The sequence below is a fragment of the Eleutherodactylus coqui genome, chromosome 3, assembly GCF_035609145.1.
Source record: "Eleutherodactylus coqui strain aEleCoq1 chromosome 3, aEleCoq1.hap1, whole genome shotgun sequence".
In the NCBI taxonomy this organism is placed as follows: domain Eukaryota; kingdom Metazoa; phylum Chordata; class Amphibia; order Anura; family Eleutherodactylidae; genus Eleutherodactylus; species Eleutherodactylus coqui.
The window spans coordinates 168,629,159-168,654,468 of record NC_089839.1 but is presented as its reverse complement, the minus strand read 5'-3'; the positions used below and the strand labels follow the sequence as shown (position 1 = coordinate 168,654,468).

At 41.5% G+C, this 25,310-nt stretch overlaps 1 protein-coding gene across 1 annotated transcript in view; it reads left to right on the top strand.

Moving 5' to 3' along the window:
- The window catches only part of FGD3 (FYVE, RhoGEF and PH domain containing 3), a 272,469-nt gene that overhangs the window by 139,881 nt on the left and 107,278 nt on the right, over positions 1–25,310 (top strand). Inside the window, exons 2-4 of the mRNA XM_066596514.1 lie at positions 14,932–15,090; positions 17,644–17,824; positions 20,224–20,803. Coding sequence (XP_066452611.1) covers positions 14,932–15,090; positions 17,644–17,824; positions 20,224–20,803 — 920 coding nt within the window. The remainder of the gene's footprint in view (positions 1–14,931; positions 15,091–17,643; positions 17,825–20,223; positions 20,804–25,310) is intronic.

The window sequence follows — 25,310 nt, the reverse complement described above, 5'->3', positions numbered from 1 at the left end:
TTAATTAATTTCCTTCCCTATTTCATTTAGCTTCTGCACACTCCAAATGCTGCAGGAGTTGCTAAGGGATAGGGGTAAATAATCTAATTAAAAGACTGAGAAACCAATAAGGGTATCCAATTAGTAAAATCCTCTATTAGAAGGATGAGCAGTACATAGAAAAAAAATGGAATGCATGAGCTGAAAAAAGCTACAAATTCACAAGCGCTTTTTATAGCTAATATTAATCTTTCATCACATAGGTGAAATTTAATTATGGACCTCCTAAAGAGTTAAATGAGTGCTAAACCTAATTTATAGTATGATTTTAGCAATGCAGCTGTTGCATGAACTTGGAGTTGCACAACACAAACATACATAGGAATGAATGGAATTACATTATTTATGAGGTTGAGTCAGAACAGCTGTGAACTCACCTTGCCACAGACCGATTTGGGTTGGGGCTACAACTGAGGACAGCACCTGGTGTCCTCTGGTTTTCCCTATTTAACCCCTCCAATTGGGAGCTGGACTCTGTTGCAAGGACCCTCAGTTCATTACCCTAAGAGTGGTCTCTGTCCCATGGCAGCTAACACAGACAGGTCAGGGGAACTGTAGTATTGGAGAAACAGGCAAAGACCTGCGCAAAATACAAAGCGGAGGTCAGGACAGGTAGAGTTCTTGCATAATGATAAGACAAGCAGATTGTTATGGCTGGCAGTTTTAAAGACCAAGCCAAGATCAGGACAGGAGAAGTCAGGAAAGCTGGGTGAATCAGGTATGGGTCAAACCAGAAGACAGTCAGAATACAGATCCTGACTTACAGAATCATATGCAACCCATTGCTCAGTCATCCAGCAGTGGGGCTGGGTGTCTTAAATAGCTAAGGAGCTAACTGGGTTGTCTGAAGATGGAAAACTTGGTTACACGCTGGTCCTCTAAGAAGTGGGCCTGGCATGCAGGCATCTCTTGGGTGACAGTGATGGAAGCAATGGTTCGCTTGACATACATTTACACGGAACGATAATTGGTCAATTACTGTACTTTCAGTTTTGATCGTTCGTTGGATTGCTGCCTGTGCGTTCACAACAACAGACAAACTGGGCATTAAGGTGGAGTCTGGCAGAGGTGGTTTTAACAGGTGTGAAGAAGGCATTTACATAGGTATTAGTCCCACCCAGGGAGCAGCCCAAAGGAGCAGTGTTGAAGGGAACAGACTGCATTTTGAGTTATTGTTATTTTGGCTTTTGAACAAAGTACACACTTTTGTCTACTAGTGGATGACCCGCCCTGATGAGGACGCATCCACCCTCATGCTTGTGCCACTCACTAACCCTGATAAATGACAAAGGAAAAACACAATAAGGGTAAACCAAAACATCAAAGAATAAATCTCAGACCTTATCTGAAGAGCTGCTGAAAGAACCATGGGATCCTCACTTCAAATCAGAAGGAGGCTGCACTAAAATTGACCAGCACAGAACCCAGGCCCTCCGTAATTGCCCCAGGTATACACCAACAGCTGACACACCCCTCAGAGTCAAAGAAGACCAAATGTACAGTCAGACTGCACACTGACAGTACATGCAGGAACTGAAGGGACCCCTTTATAGTTAATGGGGTCCATTCAACTGTTTGTTTTTTGTATGAGACAGATCCATTCATTAAGGGGAATCTGTTTTCCTGCTCCCATAATGGAGCAGGAAAAGGGAATCCCTAGCAAAGATGTAAATTTAGTCTTAGCCAAGTCTTGTGTCAAAACTCTCAAAGAGTTTGGCATTTACGTACAGGACAGCCAGCTATAGGTAGCAATAAAGAGACGGATCTCTTCCTTCTGGAGGAGTGCTTTAATCTGCATCATTTTTTTTAGGGGGCATTGTCTTTATGACTTCATGGCAGTTGGATCTCAATGAGAAGAATGAGAGTAAGTAAGATAAAGTGCAGCTGCCCCAAACTGCAGGTCAGTTGTAAATGTAGCCATAATTTCAGGATATCAGATAGCCTAAAGATCTAATGAAATCCTTTAAAATTGATTTTCAAGCATGTTTCCTAATTATTATTTTTCTATCTCATTATAGAGGTGGTAGTGATCTGCCAAGACTTCTAAGCCCATGGATAGATAACCAGGATGTGGCTGAGTGTAGATAGCTTTAGTGTTCTAAAAGAAGTAGAACTCTGGATTTTCTGCTATTTTAAAGAATTATCAGATAGTCTCAGAGTCCGGGAGGGGGATTAACTGGTTGTAAAGCATAATACTGGATTTGTAGACTTTTAGAATGAAGCACTGCAGTCTGTTTGTTCTTGATATCTAGAAGGGAATATCACTAAACAATATCAGCCAAAGCATATTAAAACACCTTCACATCCCAGTAATCTATAAATGTTACGTGGACATCAAATACATTAGGAGAAAGTCCTGGTGAAAACTGGAGTTCACCATTTAATTTTTTACTGTGTATATAATATACTGTATATACTCCTGATCAGTCCTCTAATATTAACAATTTCTTAATTAGATCTGTCTTTGACAGACTGACGTCCTATGTGGGCTCCCCAAGCATTCTCAAGTGGGTTAAAGGGGTTATCTGGGGACACAGTGTTGTGCAAAACCTAGTAAAATAACAGAATATACACTCGCCCTTCCTCGATCCCCACTGAACTTCACTTCCAGGAGGCGAGTGATAACGACATGACAAGGCATCACATGAGCACTTCAGCTATTTGTCGGCTGAGGAAAGCCAATGGTTGGCTGCAGTGGTCACATGACCCTTTTGTTGGGGACACCATCATCAGCAACCTGTAGTGAAGACCAGCGGGACTGGGTAATAATCGTAGTGAGTAAAAGGGCCTTTAGACTAATCATGCATACTAATGCACAGTGTGCATTAGGTGGTCAAAGACACTACACCTGATTTGAATAACTAACCAGTGTTGTCCACACGAGCAGTGCTGACCAGTCAGAGCAGCATGTAGTGTCTCAGACTACCATACTAGTGTACAATGTGTATCGGGTAGAGAAGCACCGTGGCCATCTTTGTTCAGGCATGGAGGGTTGCTTTAAGTCATGCAATGATGATTCCTTTGCTCATTGTACAATCAAGCCCGATCCAGTCTCAGAAATCTGAATGACCACAATAGTGTCCACATTAGTTGACCTCCAACTCTCCAAGAAACCGGAGCCTGAGAAATGCCCAACTAGGAATATTTTTGTATATTGCATATATAAAATATTGATGACATATGTTATTCACAGCAGTGTACAACTGGTGGTGGTTCTAAGCACTGTGACCCCTGCCGATCGCTAGAACACAGTGGCAGCAGTCCTAGGTGCGACATTAAAAACAGATGGCAGGAAAAACTTTTTTACAACAGAAACTGACATAACTTGTTTTATAAATGTCCCCGATTGTGTATATTTTTTCCTGCACATTCACTTGCTGTACGTTTTTGGCATTTACTGTATGTAAAATGCAGTATACAGCTAGTTCTATGAACATCTAATTGGATTGCAGTTACCCACATGTGATACATTTTTGTCAGGTTCCGTCTTTTAGAAACATTTGTTGGTGTGGCTGTTTTTTCTCATAATTCCTTTTTGATTGCACCGTCCATTGAAAGGCCAACAACCGAGTGAACGAGCAAATGACTTTGTCATCTAATCGTTGGCTTGTTCCAACAATTACTTGCTCTGTGTAAAAGGACTGTTACTTATGCCCCCCTGACTGACTGGTACAAAAAAAATAACTTGATTATGGTTATTTGTAGAGATGAGCGAGCACGCCCGGATAAGTCAGTTACTCAAGCGAGCCTCGCTCTTCTCGAGTAACTGCATTCTTGTCCGAGCAGGCTTGGGGGGGGGGGCGGCGGTTGTTAGCGGGGGGGGGGGGGGGGAGAGAGAGAGATCTCTCACTCTCTCCCGCTACCCACTGCCCCCCCCCCCCCCGAGCACGCTCGGACAAGAATGCAGTTACTCGAGAAGAGCGAGGGTCGTTTGGGTAACTGACTTATCCGAGCGTGCTCGCTCATCTCTAGTTATTTGAATGGGAAAAATCAGTCATCGATCATCTAAGCAGATTTTTCCTGATTTAATACATCTAGAGGTGAAAATAACTTGAACCAACTGCGGTCCTGCTGCCTTTCCCCTTCTCTGTTGACAGTACACTGCCAATCCAGCCCAAAGCTGAACACCCGAGTCATCTGAGAAAGCTTGGTTGCTAGGGAACCACAGCCTTGTAGCTATAAGATTTTAAATGGTGTTGCCAGGCAGCACATCCCTAGTAATTAGTTACTTAGAGCTTCAGCAGAAGGCCAAATTGCACTGAACTGCGATCAGTGAAGACGGTTGGAGGCTTCTCAATGCTCCAATCATACTTTACTTTCCTACTAGAATATCAGATTATGAAATAAGGATGAAGATAGGGAAGCCCTTTTATATACAATGTTTGTTATTTTATATTGTTGGCATTGATCTTAATATCAATGTTTTAAAATTATGCCTGTAGCTTATAGTCATGCATTTGCACTGCTGCTCCTATCACTAGGGGGGCAGGGTGCACCCTTTTCATAAGTGTGAGTGCCCAGCAGTCAGACTGCCAATGATAATAAGATTATCTACTGTTTTGTGTTTTGGTGGGCTAACCCCTTTAACAGTGCCACACCAAAATTCTGAGTTGTTCTTGATTAAAGTATTGCACTTTACAGGACTTTTGAGGTTTCCTCTGATTCAGAATGTGCCAAAATGACTGTTGGCTTTTTTGTCTATCCTGCTGTGCCACTGTGGGTTTCTGATAAGTCACTCCCGGCCACAGCCAGTCCTGCCAACATTCCATTCATAGGATGCTGGGTTGCACCTCCACAGGTCTTCATAGCCACTACACCACTACCTATCACATATATTAGACTACCCATGGATGTTAGCTTGCAGTGTGCATTTGGCACACAATACACTATGCAGAAAACATGGTTTGTACAGTTGCAGTTGAAGTTGTCGTTAGAAAGTGGTACCATCTCTTTAACCCCTTCAAGCCTCTGGACATACATATATGTTCTGGGTGCACAGGGTTTGTATTGAGTAGAATTGGTAGCTGCCATGTACTTCTGCTTGTTAAGATGTGCCTGTGGCAAGTCTTAGTACGGTGTTGACAAACACCACATTCTGCTATACTGACTATTTCAGTATATAGTATAAGTGATCCAGTGATCAAAAGTTCAAGTCCTTTTTGGGGGCTAAAAAAAAGAACAAATGATTTGTAAACAATAAAGGATACCAAAAGTTGTAAGAAATCCTCCTTTTCCTGTATTTAGAATGAAGAACAAACAAACAAAAAAGCACATTTGGTATTGCAGCATTCATAAAAACTTGCTGCATAGCATCACTTAGGTCCCTCAGGTCGCCCAACATCTTGCTTCAACCTACCGACTTATGGTCGACTTAAAGGGGTTGTCCCGCGCCGAAACGGGTTTTGTTTTTTTTTGCATAGGCTCAGCGCAGGACAAATCCAAGGGATGTGGTGAAATAAAAAAAAAATTTACTTACCGGAATCCCCTCTCTGCATCTTCTTCTTTCTTTTTCTCCAAGATGGCCGCCAGGATCTTCACCCATGGTGCACCGCGGGTCTTCTCCCATGGTGCACCGTGGGCTCTGTGCGGTCCATTGCTGATTCCAGCCTCCTGATTGGCTGGAATCGGCACACGTGACAGGGCGGAGCTACGCGATGATGCGTAGAAGGGGGCAGAGCCAGAACGCCGCTCGTGCCCGGACCGACCAGAAGGGAGAAGACCCTTTTGCGCAAGCGCATCTAATCGGGCGATTAGACGCTGAAATTGGACGGAGCCATGGAGACGAGGACGCCAGCAACGGAGTGGGTAAGTGAATAACTTCTGTATGGCTCATATTTAATGCACGATGTATATTACAAAGTGCATTAATATGGCCATACAGACGTGCTTAACCCCACTTGCTTTCGCGTGACAACCCCTTTAAGTTCTCCATGCTCCTGGTTGCACAGCTTCAGTCTGGTTCTCCCTATATCTCTTTTTCTCTGCCTGCAGCCCACCGGTGAATCTCCCAGTGGCTACGCTAAGGCCTCCTTCCTATCTGCACACTCAGCAGGTCCCTATGGCACTACACATGGTTACTCTGCATACTAGCTACTGGTGCCAAACTTTGTCTATTAATCAGCCCTTCATTCCCCCTGTGAATGAGTCCTGGAGAATTCCTTTAACCATAGTAACACCATGTTTTCTAACCTTCCCATGTATGAGGCGATCATAATTGTCCTATTAGAAACGAACTGTGGTGTGTGGTGAAATCCATTTAGCTCTCTTGCAATATAGGCATAATAACAGGAAGCGGCCAGCCAAACAATGTCTTACATTAAATGTGCCATTATAGCAAATGATAATCGGTGTTCACTATAGGAAGTGTAACTGTAACGTTATAAACAATTTATGCAGAGATTGCACTCAATTAGTTAATTAGGATTTTGAACAAGTTTTCAATGACTCTAAGCAGACTGCCATGTAATGAGCCCCTCACTGTGCTGCTGATTACATGGGTCTGCAATATTCTGCTGCAATTTGAGGTAGCTGTATAGATGCGTTTGTGGAAAGTTGCAGGTTAATGATTTCGCCTACCAAGTAGAGCTTGTATCGTAGGATGCAAAATGCCATTTGGATTGTCGCATTACATTTCAGATATCATATCGCTTTCCAATAGAGATGAGCCTGAGTATTAGCAATGGATAATTTCCTATTATAGAGCTGTATTTTCTATATTTAATTCAATGGAGGCTGAAATGGTGAAATCCAAAAGTTGCAAATACGTAAAACTTAACTTTTATTTATTGCATTGCCAATTACCCTCATGCATTTTTTTTTTGTTTTATTAATATTGAGATTCAGTTGTACAGTATAGCAAAACAGGATTTGGTGTGTGCAGATTGCATTTAGACTTTTTTTTCCTCTTCATATACTATGTCTTTACGATGATATATTGGCCACTAATAGGTTAAAATGATTGAGCATGTGACTAATTATAATTTACGTGCATCAGGCCTCATGCAAGTTCCATCCGATTGCGATACAGATGGAACTCACACGGGGGGAAAAAAACAATTAATTTTAATAGGTTCATGCACACAAGTAATCTTTTACCTGGACTGATGGTCCAAATTGCTGTATGTCCTAGTCTTACACGAAAATTGGACTTGCAATGTGTGGTTTCCCGCACACGGATGGCGTCTCTATGTGCTCTCCAATGTGAATTGTCCCCGAGAATCTCTTGCGCAACTTCCAATAGTCTGTGTTCATATTGCCTGGAAGCATTTGTGTGCTTTTTAAACACTAGAGTAGCACTTTGGAACTTGAGTCATAGTAAAGTTAGGACCAAGTTTTTCTGGTTTAAAACACGTGAAGAAATTCTTGTTTTTGTCTTATGCTTATTTACTAGCTATGCTTTTTTCAAGATAGAACAAAAGTTAAGTCTTATATGTGCTGGAAGATTTTTGCAACTTTTGGACTTCTTGTCTCCACTGCTGGAGCAGCTTTCTCCTTTCCTGCACCTCCTTGTAACTTACAAGTATTGGATCAGACGGTGGTGAGCTAGTCTACCTCCTGTATCTTCTTATCATAGGTTGAACTGGTGAAATACGGAGTCATATTTCTGCCACCATGACCTTACAGTATATGAGGGAAGTACATATAGGAAACTCATGTTTTCACAGATTTGCTCATGTTTGTTCTCTACTTATTACAGTCTTGTTACACTTTTTTTTGCCTGTTAAATGGGTTTTTTGGGACTTTAATATTGATGACTTATCTTGAGGATGATCATCAATATTGATCAGGGAGGTTTTGTGGTTCAGGACCTCTGCAATCAGCCACAGTGCTCAAGTGAGATCTGCTGTCACTTCACTGCATATCAATGTACATTTCAGCAGCGGTGTCTAGTTTAGCAGCTAAGTCCCATTCATTTGAATGGAACTGAGCAGCTCTCCGGCCATCTAAGGGAGTGTTCACATGGAATCACACAGCGTGTTAAACACTATTTAGGGGTTCCATCACAGCTACAGATAATAGCAGTATGATAGAGCTCCTTAATGGAAACTAATGGAGCCATTCGCTTGTATTTTGAAACTGTTCTATTTCTGTTCTATTTGGAGTACAGAATAACGTAGCCGATTACACAAAAGGGGTGTCTGTTTCACAATACAAGTCAATGGTTCTGTTTGGGGGGTTTCATTGTTCTGGTGTTTTATGCAGCTATGACAGAACCCCCAAACCTTAATCATACACTGTGTTCAAAACCACTGTGTGAACGCTCCCTAACTGATGAACGTGACATACAGGCTGAGAAGAGGCCGTGGCACTCACCTGGGCAGTGCGGCTTCTTCAATCAGCTGATCAGCAGGTGTCACAAATATCAGAACCCCACCGATCAGATGTTGATGATCTGTCTTACGGATAGATGAAAATGGAAGGAAAAGAGTGGAGCAAATCCAAAAAGCATCAAAAGTCTGAGTTACAGGCAAATGTCCACAGCCCAAAAGCTTAGAGAGAGGTTATCAAAAACAAGTGTCGGAGGTGCTGCGAGCCAGGTAAACCCACCAACTGGTGGGCGGAATAGATATACGAATATAATGGTGTATCAGCACAACTCTCCAGTGAAAAGCTGTGTGGCAGTGGGATAAAATATCCGACTTACCTATTGCAGGTTTTAATCCACTAAATAAAAGAGATGCGTTTCGGGGTGAAGCCCTTCATCAGTCATGCCATGTTGGGGGGTACTAACATACAAGAAAGTTGGTGAAGTGGTTACAACATAAACACTGTGTAACAAAAGATGAAAAGAAACGTTTCCCCCTTTTACGTTTTCTTTCACCTGTTGTTACACACTAACCTGTATGAAATCTCTAGCGGTTGACGTAACACTTATTTAGTTCCTGTGCCATGTACATTACAGTGCAAAAGATTTAGACAGGTGTGGGAAATGCTGCAAAGTAAGAATGCTTTCAGAAATAGAAGTGTTAATAGTTTTTTTGTTTTTTTTTTGTCAAATGACAAAATGCAAAGTGACTGAATGAAAGAGAAATCTAAAGCACATCAGTATTTGGTGTTACCGCCCTTTGTCTTCCAAACAGCATCAATTCATCTAGGTACACTCGCACACAGTTTGTGAATGAACTCAGCAGGGAGGTTTGTTCCAAACATCTTGGAGAACTAACCGCTGATCTTCTGTGGATGTCGGCTTGCTCAGATCCTTCTGTCTCTTCATGTAATCCCAGACAGACTGGATGATGATGAGATCAGGGCTCTGTGGGGCAATACCATCACTTCCAGGACCTCTTGTTCTTCTTTAGGGCGCATTCGCATGGGTGAGAAGATCACACAAAACATGCACGAAAATGCAAAAAGGGTTTATTTACATGTGATTTTTCTTTTGCAGCGATGCTGTAATACGGAAGAAATTGCAGCACGTTCGATTTTCGTGAAAAGCTCGCATTAGAATAGAACGTGCAGATATGCGGTCTCCAGCATATGGCACAGCACATGGTTGAAGTGTCCGTGTGCTATGCGAGTTGTGCCGAGAATGTCTGGCGCAACTCTCTCTTGTACGTGTGAATGCACCCTTCAGCTGGAGATAGTTGTTAATAACACTGACTTTATGTTTGGGGTGGTTGTTCTACGCAGAATAAATTTAGGGTCAGACTCCTATTTTTGAAAAAATTCTTACTTTGCAGCAACCCTCCCTAAAACATTTACACAGTACTAAGGCTGCCTGTCCATTGGTGATTGTTCATCGCGTTACCTGCGGCAATAATCTGGCCGCGGGTAACGCAGTGAACGATTTTTATGGAAAGTGCAGCCGCAGCGTTCCACGAGCGGAGAATTATAGCAATGACTCGATTTGCCGCAATTCTGACAGATAGGCTCACCACAGAGGACTGACAGCGCCCCTCCTCCCTGCTTCCCCGCACCGGAATATCGCTGGCAATATTCCACAATGGCCATGGACAGGGGGCCTTACTGTAGGTTCAATTCTGCAAAATGCTGCTTGCAATGAAAATATAGGAGTGTGGGATACATGTTTTCAGAAATCTGCTTGCATATGGCATTGTACTGTACAATATAGAAAAAGTGATGGCAACCTTTTAGTTGGAAACCAGGAGGCCAATTGTATATGAAAGGTTTTGTTCTTTTGTCAGCCTTAAAGTGTACCATTGTACTACATGACTGATTTAAGATAGATTGCTGACTGGTGGTTACTAGTAATTATTGTTGATTCACTTGTCAAGAGGTTGATATGGGAAGCATGTAGGCGCCTATGAAGAACAAGCAAGTAAATATACAAACAATTTTTCACCTTTATATATACATGGTGTGTGTATATATGTGTGTATATATATATATGTGTGTGTATGTATGTGTATATATATATATATGTGTGTGTGTATGTATGTGTATATATATATATATATATATATATATATATATATATATATATATAGTACATAGATAAAACGAATATTAAAGCAAGTACCACTTCAAGGGCTATTCTGGTTAGTGGACAAAATTACAAGTGTTCACCATCCACTGGATGGGTGAAACTAATCGATCAGTGGAAGTCCAACTGCTGGGACCTCTACCAATTCTGAGAATGGTTGACCCATGTCCCCTTTATTTTGCAATGCATGATCACTTTTCCCTATTTCCCTAATATAGCAGTGAATGGGGCCGCTGGTCGCACATATATGGCTCCATTCATTTCAGTGGGGCTAATGGAAATAGCCAAGCGCTTTGAGCTCTGCTGTCTATTGTTTGTCCCATTGAAATGAATGAAGCCATGACCTCACATGCTTGGCTAGCGAACCATTCACAGCTACGTTCAGGAAATAGGGGGAAGTGATTCTGCGTTGTGAAATAAATAAGGGGTCCCATGTTATCTGGATCATTGGGGATTCCAGCAGTTGGACTCCCACCGATCTATCAGTTTACACCCATTCGGTGGATACGTGAAAACTTGTAATATTGTCCACTACCTGGAATACCCCTTTACCACTCAGGCAACGTGTTGTTGATACTGTCAGTCTAGTACTAGTGGCTATGTGTAAGTGAAGGAGCAAAGAATGCCAATCTATTTTTTCATGGGCAGAAGGTACTGAACTATTGTGAATCATTGTGACCTTGCCATCTGTGTGATCCAGGGATCTTACGACTGCCGGACCTGGAGTCAGGAAAGAACTTTTCTCTGAAGAGTGTTGCTCCCGGGATTATTTTGACTGCGGTTATGGAGTCGGTAAGGAACTTTTCCTCCAAAATGGGGTAAATAGGCTACTACCTCATTGGATTTTTTTGCCTTCCTCTGGATCAACACAGAGAGGTGGAAATGGGCTGAATTGGATGGACATTTGTCTTTTTTCGGCCAAACATAACATGTTACAACAACATGTGGAAGTGATACAGCCTAATTTCTACTCAAAAGTAGGTAGACAGCCAGCACACATCAACCTTTCCATTATTGATCGTCGAATTGGAAGGGGGCATAAATGCATATAAACTTGCAGGAATACTTCATTTTATTGGTTCTATACTTTACTTTTTTTTTTTTACTATTTCGGCCATGGTTGATTGTAACATGTAACGTTTTTTGTGTCCAATCACTGAAGGTAACACTATAGAGATGCCATGGTGTATTTATTTGAATGTCACTGCATGTTATATCATATTAGATATCTATGTGCTTTAGTATTGCTGGACAGTTGTGCTACTGGGCCCCAACAGAAAACTGCCAAGAATTTCCATATTAAATATTTCATTCTTCTAGGAATAAGATAAAGGATCGAACATTACAGATTTTTTTCCTGCAGTCATGTTATTATGCACATTCCTGTCATTTTGCAGACAAAAGATTACGAAAAATGTCTCCTGATACAGCGACAATGTCCAGACCAAGCCAAAAGGCCCTATATGAAAAGTTCATTGTATTATCCTTAAGGCAGCTCATTTCCCTCTGACCTAAATACCTCTCTCATTGTCTCATCAGTTTCCAGCTTCTGAACTAGTTGTTTATTTAGGGTCATAACATCTCTGGCTATAAATTGCATATTTTATTTAACCCATTTGGTGGGACCAAAGGCCCATGCCACAGAGTTTATTATATGACACAACATATTCTAATAAGGACAGACATTGTGGCTTTTAACATTTGTACAATACTATTATTCTATATATTATGTCTTTCGCTGTATCTCACAAGGTTTTCTTCTTATAATACATGCTTGGAGAACTTCATTCTCACATATTTTGTAGTATGGTAAATAGTTTTGTCTGCTTTAGACATCTCTTTCCTGACGGCCTTCTGCTAGGATCTCAATGGTCATGCTTGACCAATGCCCATTGGATAATTGAGTGTCTTTGGTTTTCTGGCCTTCCGACGGGTCTCGTAACCTGAACTCCAAGCATCATTCGCACGTATGATGCTCAGCGTTTGGGTCAGGAGACCTGCTGTTAGGGCATGATACACTTCCGAAGTCCTTGCATAAAACGGAGGCAACATAAGACAGTGTGGTTAGCCACTTAAAGAGGAACTAAGTTAAGTATAAGGTCATTAGCTTAATAGAGAGCATGGGGTAGGGTGGGTATACAGGGAGGTGCAGCACTTTGGAGAGCTTTATGGATAAGAGTAATACATTTGAGTTGCATTCTGTAATGGATGGGCCACCAGTGCAGTGACTGGCACAGGGTGGAGGCATCAGTGTAGTGGTTATATAAAAGCTTTTTATTATTGTCGTTTGTATTATATGGTATTGTGTTATTTGTCAGTCAGGAGTCTTTGTTTCAACGTATGTTGAATGCATCCGTAGGTAACCGTATTCACTGCACAGAAATCTATTCATTTAACTTTGAAAAGAAAATAATGTTTACCCTTCAGTTTGCCTTCTCTTTTCATTTATTTTTTTTATATGCACAGCACAATGTTTAACTATTTAGAGTATTTAGTAGGGGTCACGTCAGCAGAGGAAGTAGAGTGGTTGATAATTGTACCAGGCACAAAGAAATCCTCTTTAGACGTCAAAGAAGTAAATAGTAGGTGAAAAAATCAAGATAGAGAAGAGAAAAACACTGGAAATGGCTGTAGGGATGGGAGGCGCATATTACATATGCTTGACCATGACTGTGGTTACACACATGCACACATTATACCAGTATATACTCATATGCATGTAATGCTTGTTCATGGACAATCATATGTAAAAAAAAAAAGAAGAAAACAAACTCTTTTTAGTGAACTTTCAGGCTTCACATTTCACACTTAGGTGTGATAGACAGTACATGGTTCTTAATTAAGTGCTGGCTCATGCTACCTTACTTCATCCCAAAACAAAAGATTTGAAGCTAATTGCACCTAGGTATTCTATTGCATTGTGGTTCCCAATCAGTGACTCAAAACTCCTTGCTGAGTGGTTCACCATTGGAGTCTTGAGTTATGACTTTAAGTAATGGCAATTGACATTCTTGCAGGCTTAAAGCAACCCTCCAGTTTTGGGACCAAATTCTGTTCCGAGTTAGGAGGGGGGTATAGTACCTGCACTTGTCCTTCTCTGCCGCCCCTTCGATCTGCTGGTTCTGGGACACATTTGTGGATGTCCAAAATACCTGCAGCAATTTTCTGGCCACCTAATGAACACTGTGCACTTCTCTCTGATTGGCCAGTGCTGATCATGTGAGATCATTAGTCTAACTCTACCAGTGCACTGTGGGGATTAGGTAGTCTGGAGATTACATCTGTCATTTTAGACACCTAAAAATCAAACCTGGAACTGGCAAAGCAGCAGGACAACAGAGAAGAAGAACTGCAGGTATTGTAGCCTCCTTCTCCAGCCCTGGGACAGTATTTTGTTCAGAAATTGGAGTCCCTTTAACCAAACTACCGAAAAGTGTCAATTCGGATGACGTAATACTAGCGTCAAATTTCAATCTGAAATATTTATCAGCAGATGTTTGCAAGGATTAGATGGTGACTTTGGGGGTGACACACATCCCACAGCCAAAGATTGCACTATGGCCCTGTTACATTGTATCCTAATGCTAGTGAATGTAGTTGCTTTGTGACTCATAACTTGTCATGACCCGACAATTGCAAGAAATCAATCCGATTTAGATTCCTTGCAATTGTTGGGTTGTGGTCTCATCAACTTGCGAATCAGAACATGACTACACTCAATTACTTTAGGATGTGATGTAGCAGGACTATAATGCAAACTTTGGCTGTGGGACATGTGTCACGTCTAGAGATGAGCGAGCACCCAAATGCTCGGGTCCGCTTTATTCGAGTCGAGCTTTTCGGAAAATTCGAGAGCTCTACTCGAGTAACGAACCCCATTGACTACAATGGGAGACTCGAGCATTTTTGTATGTGGGACGCCGGGTCCCGAGCTTCTTTTTTTTTTTCTTTGTTCGTGTTCATTCGTTCTCTCAGTGGGGAGGACCCAAAAGCTGGGGCGTGGTCGAACACGATTTGATGCTCGTTTGAGTAACGCTAATACTCGAACGAGCATCAAGATCGGCAGAGTATGTTCGCTCAATTCTAGTTGCGTCCAAAGTTGTCGCATAGCCTAAAATTTCTCCTCTTCATGTCTGAGTTGAAATTGGCTCCTGACCACCAATAAAAATTGAATGGGTCTCACAAGGCACAAAAAATTGGGGACTTAGCAGAACCTCTTTATTGTTTGCTAATGTTGTGGCACTATAAAGAATAGTAGCACTGTGTAAGTTGACAACTCCCAAAGCGGTATGGGGCTAACCTGATCTGCTACACCATCTTACCAGGGACTGCTTCACTGGTTAAAACAAGCTTGATTATTGGTGGTTTTATATACTGTAGAGTGAAGGATTTGACATATTCTTAGTCAATAAATCGTCAAGTGTTACAATGATTTGTCTTTTTTTTAGGTTGTGGCTATACCACTTTCCAAGTTAAGTGTCATATTGAATCAAGTCCATTTGGAAAGGCTCAGCACACAAGCCCAGTAACATGCATTCAGCAAACTGGAAAGAAGCCGCGGGCAAAAGCTCCTCCAATCAGGAAGTCAAATCTAGAAAAACCTCAAGGTTGGCATTTAATGTGTTGTGATATGTTTTGACGTACTATTACATTTCACTTTGGGGGGAAAATAAAATTAGGAATCGCTAAAAATATAGGATCTCATATTGAAACTTTAACCATGTAGTACAACTATTACATGCAATTAAAAAAAATGGTGAGGGGTATAGTTTGATGTCTTCATTGTCCTTGCACTATTATAGGCATCATTATTATTGTTATCTAGTGCTACTATAATTGTCACAACCGTGAATAAATTGCCACGCTTGAAAAAGGAGCATGATGGCATGACTTTATGGAGAAATCATGATTTAAAATAACATCTCCAGTTATATCTATGCCCTACATCCTTCTCATTATGCACACAGCATTCAGCATGAACTGGCATATAATCAGCTTAATTTGTTAATACAGCAAGAAATGAAGTAGTATAAGTTCATTTGCATTCCTCTTTGTGACCTGCCCCCACACATTAAGTATTAATTTCTTAACTTTTAATTCATTTAAATCACACAAAACTCATCAGACCAACTCTGCATGGTTTATCTCATCTGTTCTTTTAGTCCTTCCGGTAGCTATTGAGTTACTAAGAGCTCAGCAAGTACAAGTGTAGAAGGAAGTAAGGTTGACGGTGGTTTGCCACAGATTTTCAGAAGATTAAATGTATGTGTGGGAGGGACGAGGAATCTGTAAGTAGACCTACAATTCCATATCTTTGCACATTGCTGACATACTGTGTAAAGGGACTGCTCACAAAGAATTCATTCCAGGCATTTAATCACTAGACTGCTACTAGATAAAATTGTCTGCATGCAGCAGTACATGCTGCTACCGGGGAACAGATGCACTATACTGTAGAAGGGTAGCAAGTGTTACTGGGTTATTATGGTGCAGTTTAGGAAGTTTTTTTTTCTTCTTCCCATTGGTGTCTTCAATTAAATTATTAGAAATGATATTGCATTCTCAATGGTTGATCAATAAAGCTGTCATTACAGCTTCAATGAGGGTGGCTAGTTTGCTTTTCTAGACTCCTGAATGGCAAGTCTTACTTAGTTCTGCAGTAATATGAAGGCAGGGGATTTATCACTGCATATCTAGACAGATCTGACCTGTTCCTGTTGCCACACAGAGAGGAGCTTGATTGCATAGAATATGTGCAGCTTGTGCATGGTGTGTAAAGAAGCCCACTACCAACTTAACCCTTTCCAATCCACTGTCTGACGTCTAAAGACATTCTCATTGAAGGCTGTACAGCTCCGATGTCGGAAGACATCCAGCAGGGTATTCTTACTGTAGATTACTGGCCGCTCTGTTGTGCGGGCATCTCCAGCATGTCACATACCGCAGTACTGGCTCTAGCCAGCAGATGGCGCCATGGTATAATGGCAGAAAAAGAAGGCCCCCTAGGAAAACGTGAATCCAAAATTGGATTGCAAAGAGTTAAAAGTGGCTTCTCACTATTTATTAGATTGCATGTAAGAGCTAATGACTATAGCTCACAGTTAAACAGGCCACATACAAGATAGACTTTGCTCGAGATGACTGATTTTGATTATTTTGGTCAACCAGCTGAAACTAGTTGAGTATGATATTATCGGAGGACCCGGCCAATCATTGGCCAAGTTCTGCAAGCGCATTGAGCTTTAAAAAATAATAATAACAACAATTTTGTTAATTTGGCAGTTTAGTCTGGCATGTTGTTGGTAGGATCATTTGTATGAGCAATCTGATGGACGATTGATCGACATAAGCATGGTGCTCTATGAAGGGCTAATAGAGAGCAAGGTGCCCATATACTGTTCTTTCTATCTACGTCTGCCCTTGTTGAGCAGCTCTTCTACCTTTTCACTATGCCGTCACCGTCACCATATTATGTGTCATGTATTTTTTTTTGCATTCTTGGTTGTTTATTAGTACATTGATAACTTGACCTTACTTTAGGGGAGCATGCATTGATTAAAGAGGTGGTCTAGGTGTGGACAACTTTTTAAAAATGTGTTTAAAACAATAAACACAGCTCTATTCATTCATTCCCCCAGCGATCCAGCTCTGCAGCTCCAACGCTCCTTCTGGCTTTGGTTTTGGAACAGCTACCACATGACTGTTGCATCCAATCAGAGGCCACAGCGGGAAAGTTCCGTTCTCCTGGCATCATGGCTCCCAGCATCTGAGCAGTGATGGCAGATGAATGGCACATGACTCCCGCAGCCTCTGATTGGCTGCAGCAGTCAGGTGGTAATCATAAATAAACAAAAATTTGGAGGACTGCGAGAGCTGTAGTGCTAGATCGCCATTAAAACTAATGGATGAGTAAGCCAGCTTTTATTATTTTAACACATTTACATCCATTTTCAAAAATCTGTCTACACCCAAACAACCCCTTTAATGAATGTCAAGTTTTTCCCATGGCAGTGTACCTACGTAGTTCTATCATGCCTGCTAAATGGCAGTTCCCATTTATCAGTGTAGAATATACCAAAAAAATGTCCGTATGGAAAGTGGTACAAAGCGAACATTCGTGATTGTGTGTACAAACCCTAATTTCATTTTTTTTATGTTAGTACCTCCTAAGCCAGCTCATCTCATATCAGGGGGACAAGAAAGACCGGGCCTGAGAATCCCTCCAGCACCAACAAGACCATTACCATCCATTCCTAAAGTTTCCAGAAGAACACGAGTGCGGAATCAGACCAACACATCGGACATTAGTATTCTCATCGAGAAGTTTGAAAAGAATATCAGGTTAATATAAATTACTACTACTGTCAGTCAAATGTTAATGTGTTACTCCAGATGACAAGTGCCCTCAGGCCCAATGTCCACAGGTGGATTTTATTTATTGAGTCTGTACGAGGCTCCCGCGCGGGAGATCCGCAGCTCAAGCTGCCCATAGAGAAGCATTGGGCATCCGCACTTCATTTAAGTCCTGCGGATTTGATTTTAAATGATTTGCAGATGCCACTCGCAGATAATGAATTGCAGCATGCTCCATTTTACCGTGGATCATGCGTGGATCTGGCTCTATTCATCCCTATGGGAGCTTAGGATCCGCAGTGCATCCGCAAATACTTTTAAATGCATTTGCGGATCTGCTGCGGATTTGAAGGTTAGAAGCAATTAGGGAGGTGGGGAAAAGGCTGGGAGGTGGGCTTGCGGACTTTTTCAGTGCGGATGATCTGCAGTGCATCCTCGTACATCTACGCTGGAAAAATCTGCAATCCGCGATCTCCCGCAAAAAAAAATAGTTAGGATGACCCGCAGTGCATCAGCTGCGGAAATCTGCATGAAATATCCGTGTGTGCCGTGGACATGAGGCCTTATCCTAAACTTTTGTTGTTATTAGATTCTGACATTATGTATAACAGTTAATAATTCATTCTACATACGACACTCAGGAGAATTTTTCAAGTTTGTTTGTCATGCCACATGAATGTTCTTAAGGCCTCATGTCCGTGGGGAAAATCAGGCCCGCCGCGGATCCTTCATGGAGAATCCGTAGCGGGTCCCTCCTGCCCCGCGGACATGAGGCCAAAAAATAAGAATAAACTCGCCTCTCCGGACGCTGCGTTTCTTCCTTCCTTCCCGGCCGGATCTTCTTTCTTCGGCCCGGCGGATGTGCTTGGCACGCCGGCAGTGTGCCGCATGCATGCGCCGGGCACATCCGCCGGGCCAAAGAAAGACGATCTGGCCGGGAAGGAAGGGAGACCTGCAGCGTCCAGGACAGGTGAGTTTTAATTTAGGTACAGTTGTTCCACGGATCCAGACGGCTTCCATAGGCTTCAATAGAAGCCTGCGGGAGACCCGCACTAAAATGGAGCATGTCCCGATTTTTTTCCCGCACGCGGATCCGCGCTTGAAGGGAAAAATGACATCCGCAGGTATTTAACTACCTGCGGGTGTCCAATGCATCCCTATGGGGCGCGGATCCGCGTGCCGGAAAAACGCTGCGGATTTCAAATATTAATTTACCCATGGACATGAGGCCTTAGGGTTTTCTTCATTGCCAATACAAAATAGCTGCCACTGCCAGCAAGTATTGAAAGTTCTTTAGTTAGAATATGCGTTAAATAATTGTCACTGATACATCTATACTACTAGTGTCTTCCTCTCTGTGCAATATACTTTACCTAGTTTTGGCCCTTTCCACAACTATGGCTGTACTTGATCACTAAATTCTTCTGACATAAAAGTCCAATGTACCCATTGACTTTTGTTAGTTAGAAGTATGCCAAACAAGTATTTACTAGGCTTTTTAAAACCGCTGCATGAGAAGAAAAACATATACCACTAGTCAGATGCTTAGTTTGTGTGATGCTGCTATAGGCACTTCTATCATAGTTAGTGATGATGATCACACAGCTCCTGTCACACAGTTATAACGGAGGAGATCACAGACTTATGGTCTGTAGCTTATTAAGGTGAATATAGATGGTAATGGTAAATAAACGATCGCCCTGCAGGCAATAGTGGTATAGCCTCTAGCTAATGCTGTGCTCATGCATCATGGGATAGAGGTGAAACTAAAAGAAAAAACTCTTGTCCTCAAGATTTTCATGGGAACAATAATAAATAAAGAATGTTAATAATGTTGGACTTGAAATATAAGTTCTACCCTGAAAATAAGCCCTATCTGCACTACGTGAAAAGAAAAGCAAAAGTTACCTAGCAGGCGCCATCCGGGACCCATTGAAAGGCTTTGATTGGTTCATCAAGCTCTGGCTCTGACTGGCTGCACTCCATCACTTGAGAATCAATCAGAGCTATTGCTTGCTGGAGGCGGGGTTTTTAAACCCTGTTACCAGCAAGCAATGTTCTGTTGGTGCTGGCAACTGCACGGAAGCCTGCCTGGAACTGCAGAGACCGACAGGAGAGACCCGGACAGCGCCTGCTAGGTAAGTATAAGACATCCCCCGCAAACTAAGACTCCTGAGTCTTCTTTGGGCCAAAAATCAATATAAGACAAGGTCTTATTTTTAAGTAAACAGGGTAACTGTATGTGTGATGCCTACTTCACTTCTTAAGGGTGCACATATGATTATATATACAATATTTGATTACTAGGTTTTTAGTAGTCTCTATAGACCAGTTTTACAAATATGTAGTGTCAACATGAACAACATACCTGGTTTCCAATTTTTCAGACAACCTGTAAAACCTGTCAAACTAAATCGTGTAATTTCTAATCTCATAATGGAACCAGGATCAGGACCTTCCAAATGCCCCCGCTCATCAATGAACAACTCAGCTGTTGAGAGTGGATTATCTACAGATGAACAAATTGGACCAGATGACAATGATCCTGCTATGTCTCGAAGCCCGGAAATGGCAAATTCTGATAACATTAAATTTAAGGACTTGGGCATCACTGACATCAACAGTTGTGGAGAAAGTTCATCTGTAGATACAATTGGGGAATCCAACAGAGACAATGACAATGAAGACCTAACAGTAGATCAAAACGACAATGGTAAAATACCCAACCGAGATAGTGGCATTGATAGCCCCTCGTGTTGTGTAGTAGGAGAGGTGTTTTCCAATGATGAGACCGTTGAACCAAGAAAGCTCTCGTTACCTGTCACAACTATTGAAATGAGAACAAGCACATCTGCTGAACAGAAGAGGGATTCAACTCAGGATGAAGATAGTGACATGGATGAAGGAAGCAGTGAGGAACATGAAAGCACAGAACTGACAAAACCTGAAAATAGTGATGCCACCAAGGTAAGAGTTACATGTCTAGTTTATGTCTAGTGAAAAAAGTATTGAATCTTAGTTTGTCATGTCATGTTCATATGCAATACTTTTTTTGCCATGTGGACCTTGTGCTTGAAAATCTGGCATATAGAAGTAAAAAGTCACTTAGAAGTCTTGGTTACCCTACTGTTTATGTGATCCTCTCTCAACGATGGGAGTATTTACAAGTCATCCAGGTTATCGGATCATGAAACGCTGGATAGTCCAACCCAGTGGATATATGAGCAGCTGTTCTTAACTATCGATATACAAATGGTGCTTGAAAATTTGTGCATCTTTAAGAAGTTTCCATATTTCTGCTTATATTTGACCTAAAACTACATCAGATGTTTACACAAGTCATAAAAGTAGATAAAGAGAACAAAATTGAACAAATGAGTTAAAAATAAGTCTTGATCATTTATTTATTGAGGAAAATGATCCAATATCACATGTCGGTGAGTGGCAAAATAATGTGAACCTTTACTTTCAGTATCTACTGTGATTCTCTTGTGCAGCAATAACTGCATCTTAATGTTTCCGGTAATTGTTGATTAGTCCTGCATATAAGCTTGGAGGTATTTTAGCCCATTCCTCCTTACAAAGCAGTTTCAACTATGTTATGTTGGTGGGTTTTCCCCCATGAACGGCTTGCTTCAGGTCCTTCCACAACGTTTGTATAGGATTAAAGGCAGAAATTTGACGTGGCCATTCCAAAACTTTTACTTTATTTAACTTTTAACTATTCTTTGTGGAACGACTTGTGTGCTTTGGGTTGTTGTCTTGCTGCATGACCCATGTTCTCTTAAGATTCAGCTCACGGACAGATTTCCTGACAGTTTGCTTTAGAATTTGCTGGTATAATTCAGAATTCATTGTTCCATCAATGATGGCAAGCTGTCCTGCCCCAAATGCAGAAAAATGGGCCTAAACTATGATATTACCTCCACAGTGTTTCACAGATGGTATGATGTTTTTATGCTGTAATACAGTGTTTTTCTTTTTCCAAACAAAACACCTGTCATGTAAGCCGAAGAGCTCATATTGAAAATATCTCTCATCCATCCATAAAACATTGTTATAATAGCCTTCTGGTTTGTTCAGGTGATCTTTAGCAAGACAGTGTTCTTTTTGGAGAGTAGTGGCTTTCTTCTTGCAATCCTGCTATGCACACCATTGTTGTTCAGTGTCCTGCTGATGGTGGACCCCTGATCTAGCTAATGTGAGAAATGCTTTTTAGTTGCATATCAGTTGCCTTGGGTTCCTTTGTGAACTATTACTCCCTTGCAGACTATTATACGCCTTGTTCTTGGCATGAGCTTTTTTGGTCGACCATTCCTAGGGAGGGTAATAATGCTCTTGAATTTCCTCTATTTGTATACAATCAGTCTGAGTGTGGATTGGTGGAGTCCAAACTCTTCAGAGATGGTTTTGTAACCTTTTCCAGCTGATGAGCATCAACAACACTTCTTATGAGGTCTTTGAAAATCTCCCTTATGAGTCGTCATAAAGTAAAAATGAGGATAGCGCTCCTGGGTATGCAATAGCCAAATGGATCTATACACAAAAATAATGTGTGTATATATATATATATATATATATATATATATGTGTGTATGAACTTACCTGGTGTCTAGTGGAGCCTAGGATAAGGACCCCACTAACACCTCCATATCCTGGTGAACCTTGTAGTTAATAAATCTGGAGATTCCTGTAATCCCACCGGGCTACAAGCAGGAGAGCAAGCAGGTCCCCTATATTCCAGGTGAATGGAATTCGCATACAAAGCAATGGATGAACACAAAAATAGGATCCGCGCTCTTTCGGAATATTAATGCTCCAGATGGCAATTAGGCATATTTAGACTCTTTAACCCTTTCCAATCCACTGTCTGACCTCTGAAGACATTATAATTTAAAGCTGTACAGCTCTGATGTTGGAAGACGTCCGTCGGGGTTCTCTTACTGTATATTGCCAGCCTATCTGCTGTTGAAGCCTATCCAATGTGTCACCTCATGCAGTACTGGCTTTAGCCAGCAGATACCGCCATTGTTAACGGCAGAAAAAGAGTAAGCCCCCTAAGAAAACCAGGATACAAATTGGATTGGAAAGAGTTAAAGGGGTTGTCCCGCGGCAGCAAGTGGGTCTATACACTTCTGTATGGCCATATTAATGCACTTTGTAATGTACATTGTGCATTAATTATGAGCCATACAGAAGTTATCAAAAGTTTTTCACTTACCTGCTCCGTTGCTGGCGTCCTCGACTCCATGGTTGCCGGCTAATTTTCGCCGTCTAATGGCCAAATTAGACGCGCTTGCGCAGTCCGGGTCTTCTGCTTTTCTCAATGGGGCTCCGTGTAGCTCCGCCCCGTCACGTGCCGATTCCAGCCAATCAGGAGGCTGGAATCGGCAATGGACCGCACAGAAGCCCTGCGGTCCACCGAGGGAGAAGATGCCGGCGGCCATCTTCAGCAGGTAAGTAAGAAGTCACCGGAGCGCGGGGATTCAGGTAAGCGCTGTCCGGTGATCTTTTTTAACCCCTGCATCGGGGTTGTCTCGCGCCGAACCGGGGGGGGGGGGGGTTGAAGAAAAAAAAAAAACCCGTTTCGGCGCGGGACAACCCCTTTAATGTACAACGCGTTTCGTCATCAACATGACTTTATCAAGTACCTGTTATGAAGTACTTGATAAAGTCATGTTGATGACGAAACGCGTTGTACATTAAAGAGTCTAAATATGCTTAATTGCCATCTGGAGCATTAATATTCCGAAAGAGCGCGGATCCTATTTTTGTGTTCATCCATTCCTTATATGAGTCATGATCTACTTTTACAAACATGTTGTGAAGATCAGACTTTGATAGATCCTTGTCCTCATTAGACTTACTCGAATTTCATCTTCAAATTGTCTGCTAATCCTAAACATTCCCATACTTTTGCTACCTACAGGCGTGTGATATTGCATCGAATCATAATTTATGATAACCGACATTTCGTAATTGTATCTGACCTACCTGTGTAGTCCTGTGTAACTTTAAAGGGTGTTTTACCATGGCTGAGATAGAAAAACCTGGCCCTTTGTTTCCAGTGACCTGTTGGAAAGCTGTTTGCGTAGCTCTTATTGAAGTAAATGAGAGCTACAGAAACGGTGTACTACAGCATGCTACGCCATTTTCATAAGTCCCCGAGTTACAGTAACATTGTAGCATGCTTTGCCATGCTGTTTCCTTTACTCACAATCACTTCATTGGGACGTACAGAAACAGCGCTGCGGTAAAGCACTCAGCTGTTTTCATAGTTACCGGCCCGGTGGCTGGTAGCAGCGGTTTACCATCTCAGCTATGAAAAACCAAGATGGGACTACCACTTTAAGGATGAGCTAAACTAAATAATGTTGTCTTATAGTAATAAAATTTTATAGAAAGAAAATCACTCGGGTCCATGTATTCCCCGAAAGCATTACAGTGCCGTGGCTGTGTTATTATGATGGATATATTGATTACATGCAGGAAGTAGAGTCAATAAAATATAGGTTTTATGTACCATTTACGAGACCCCATAGATTTGACAGTCCTTGTAGAACACAGGTAATTATCTAGATAATTATCTGTAAAACTCTCCATAATAGTTCTTGGACATTAGCGTCTAGGAATTTGCCGGACTTTCATTGAATCTATTCTTCCTACTATCTGTACAGAATCTCTTATTAAAGGGAACCTGTCACATTGAAAATACAGTCTGATTTGTATGCAGCTTGTTAGGTGAGGAGCAACTGAGCGTAGTTTTGAGGAGAATGACTGTATAACTCATCATTTATTGATGTAAATCTCTGCTCTTTCTATGCTCAAGAGTCCAGTGGGCGGTACTATTCATTGATGGTACAGTCCAAGATGAAAGACAGTCAATCACTGAATAAGACCACCGTCTGGACTCCTAAGCATAGAAAAAGCAGAGATTTACATCAATAAATGGTGAGTTATACTGAATCTTTACCCTTAAATCTAAATATACCAAAAGGAGTATCTGAGCAAATTTACTTCTTGCAAATTGGACTGCATTTTAGAAATCACAGGTTTCTTAAGTAACCATGTAAATCTTTTCTGTACAGGTCTATTAGATATTTGTATTCAGAGTGTTATGAAATGTCATGATTTTATCATTTTAAGTAGCTTCATATAATTTTCTTAAGGCTAGGCCATCAGTTTTTCAATTCCTAAAACCCCTTTAACTGTAATATAACATGACTGTTTTCTTCCAGAAACAGCACCACATCTGTTTATGGTTTGTGTCTGGAATTGTAGCTCAGTTCTGTCAAAGTGAACATGGCTGGGCTACAATACTAGATGTGGCACACCTCCTTTTTTTTTTTTCCTTCGAAGAAAACAGCCATCTTTTTTAATGTTGGACAGCACCTTTAACCCTTTCTCAAGACATTCTGATTGAAGGCTGTACAGCTCTGACATCAGAAGACAGGCAGGGTATTCTTACTGTAGA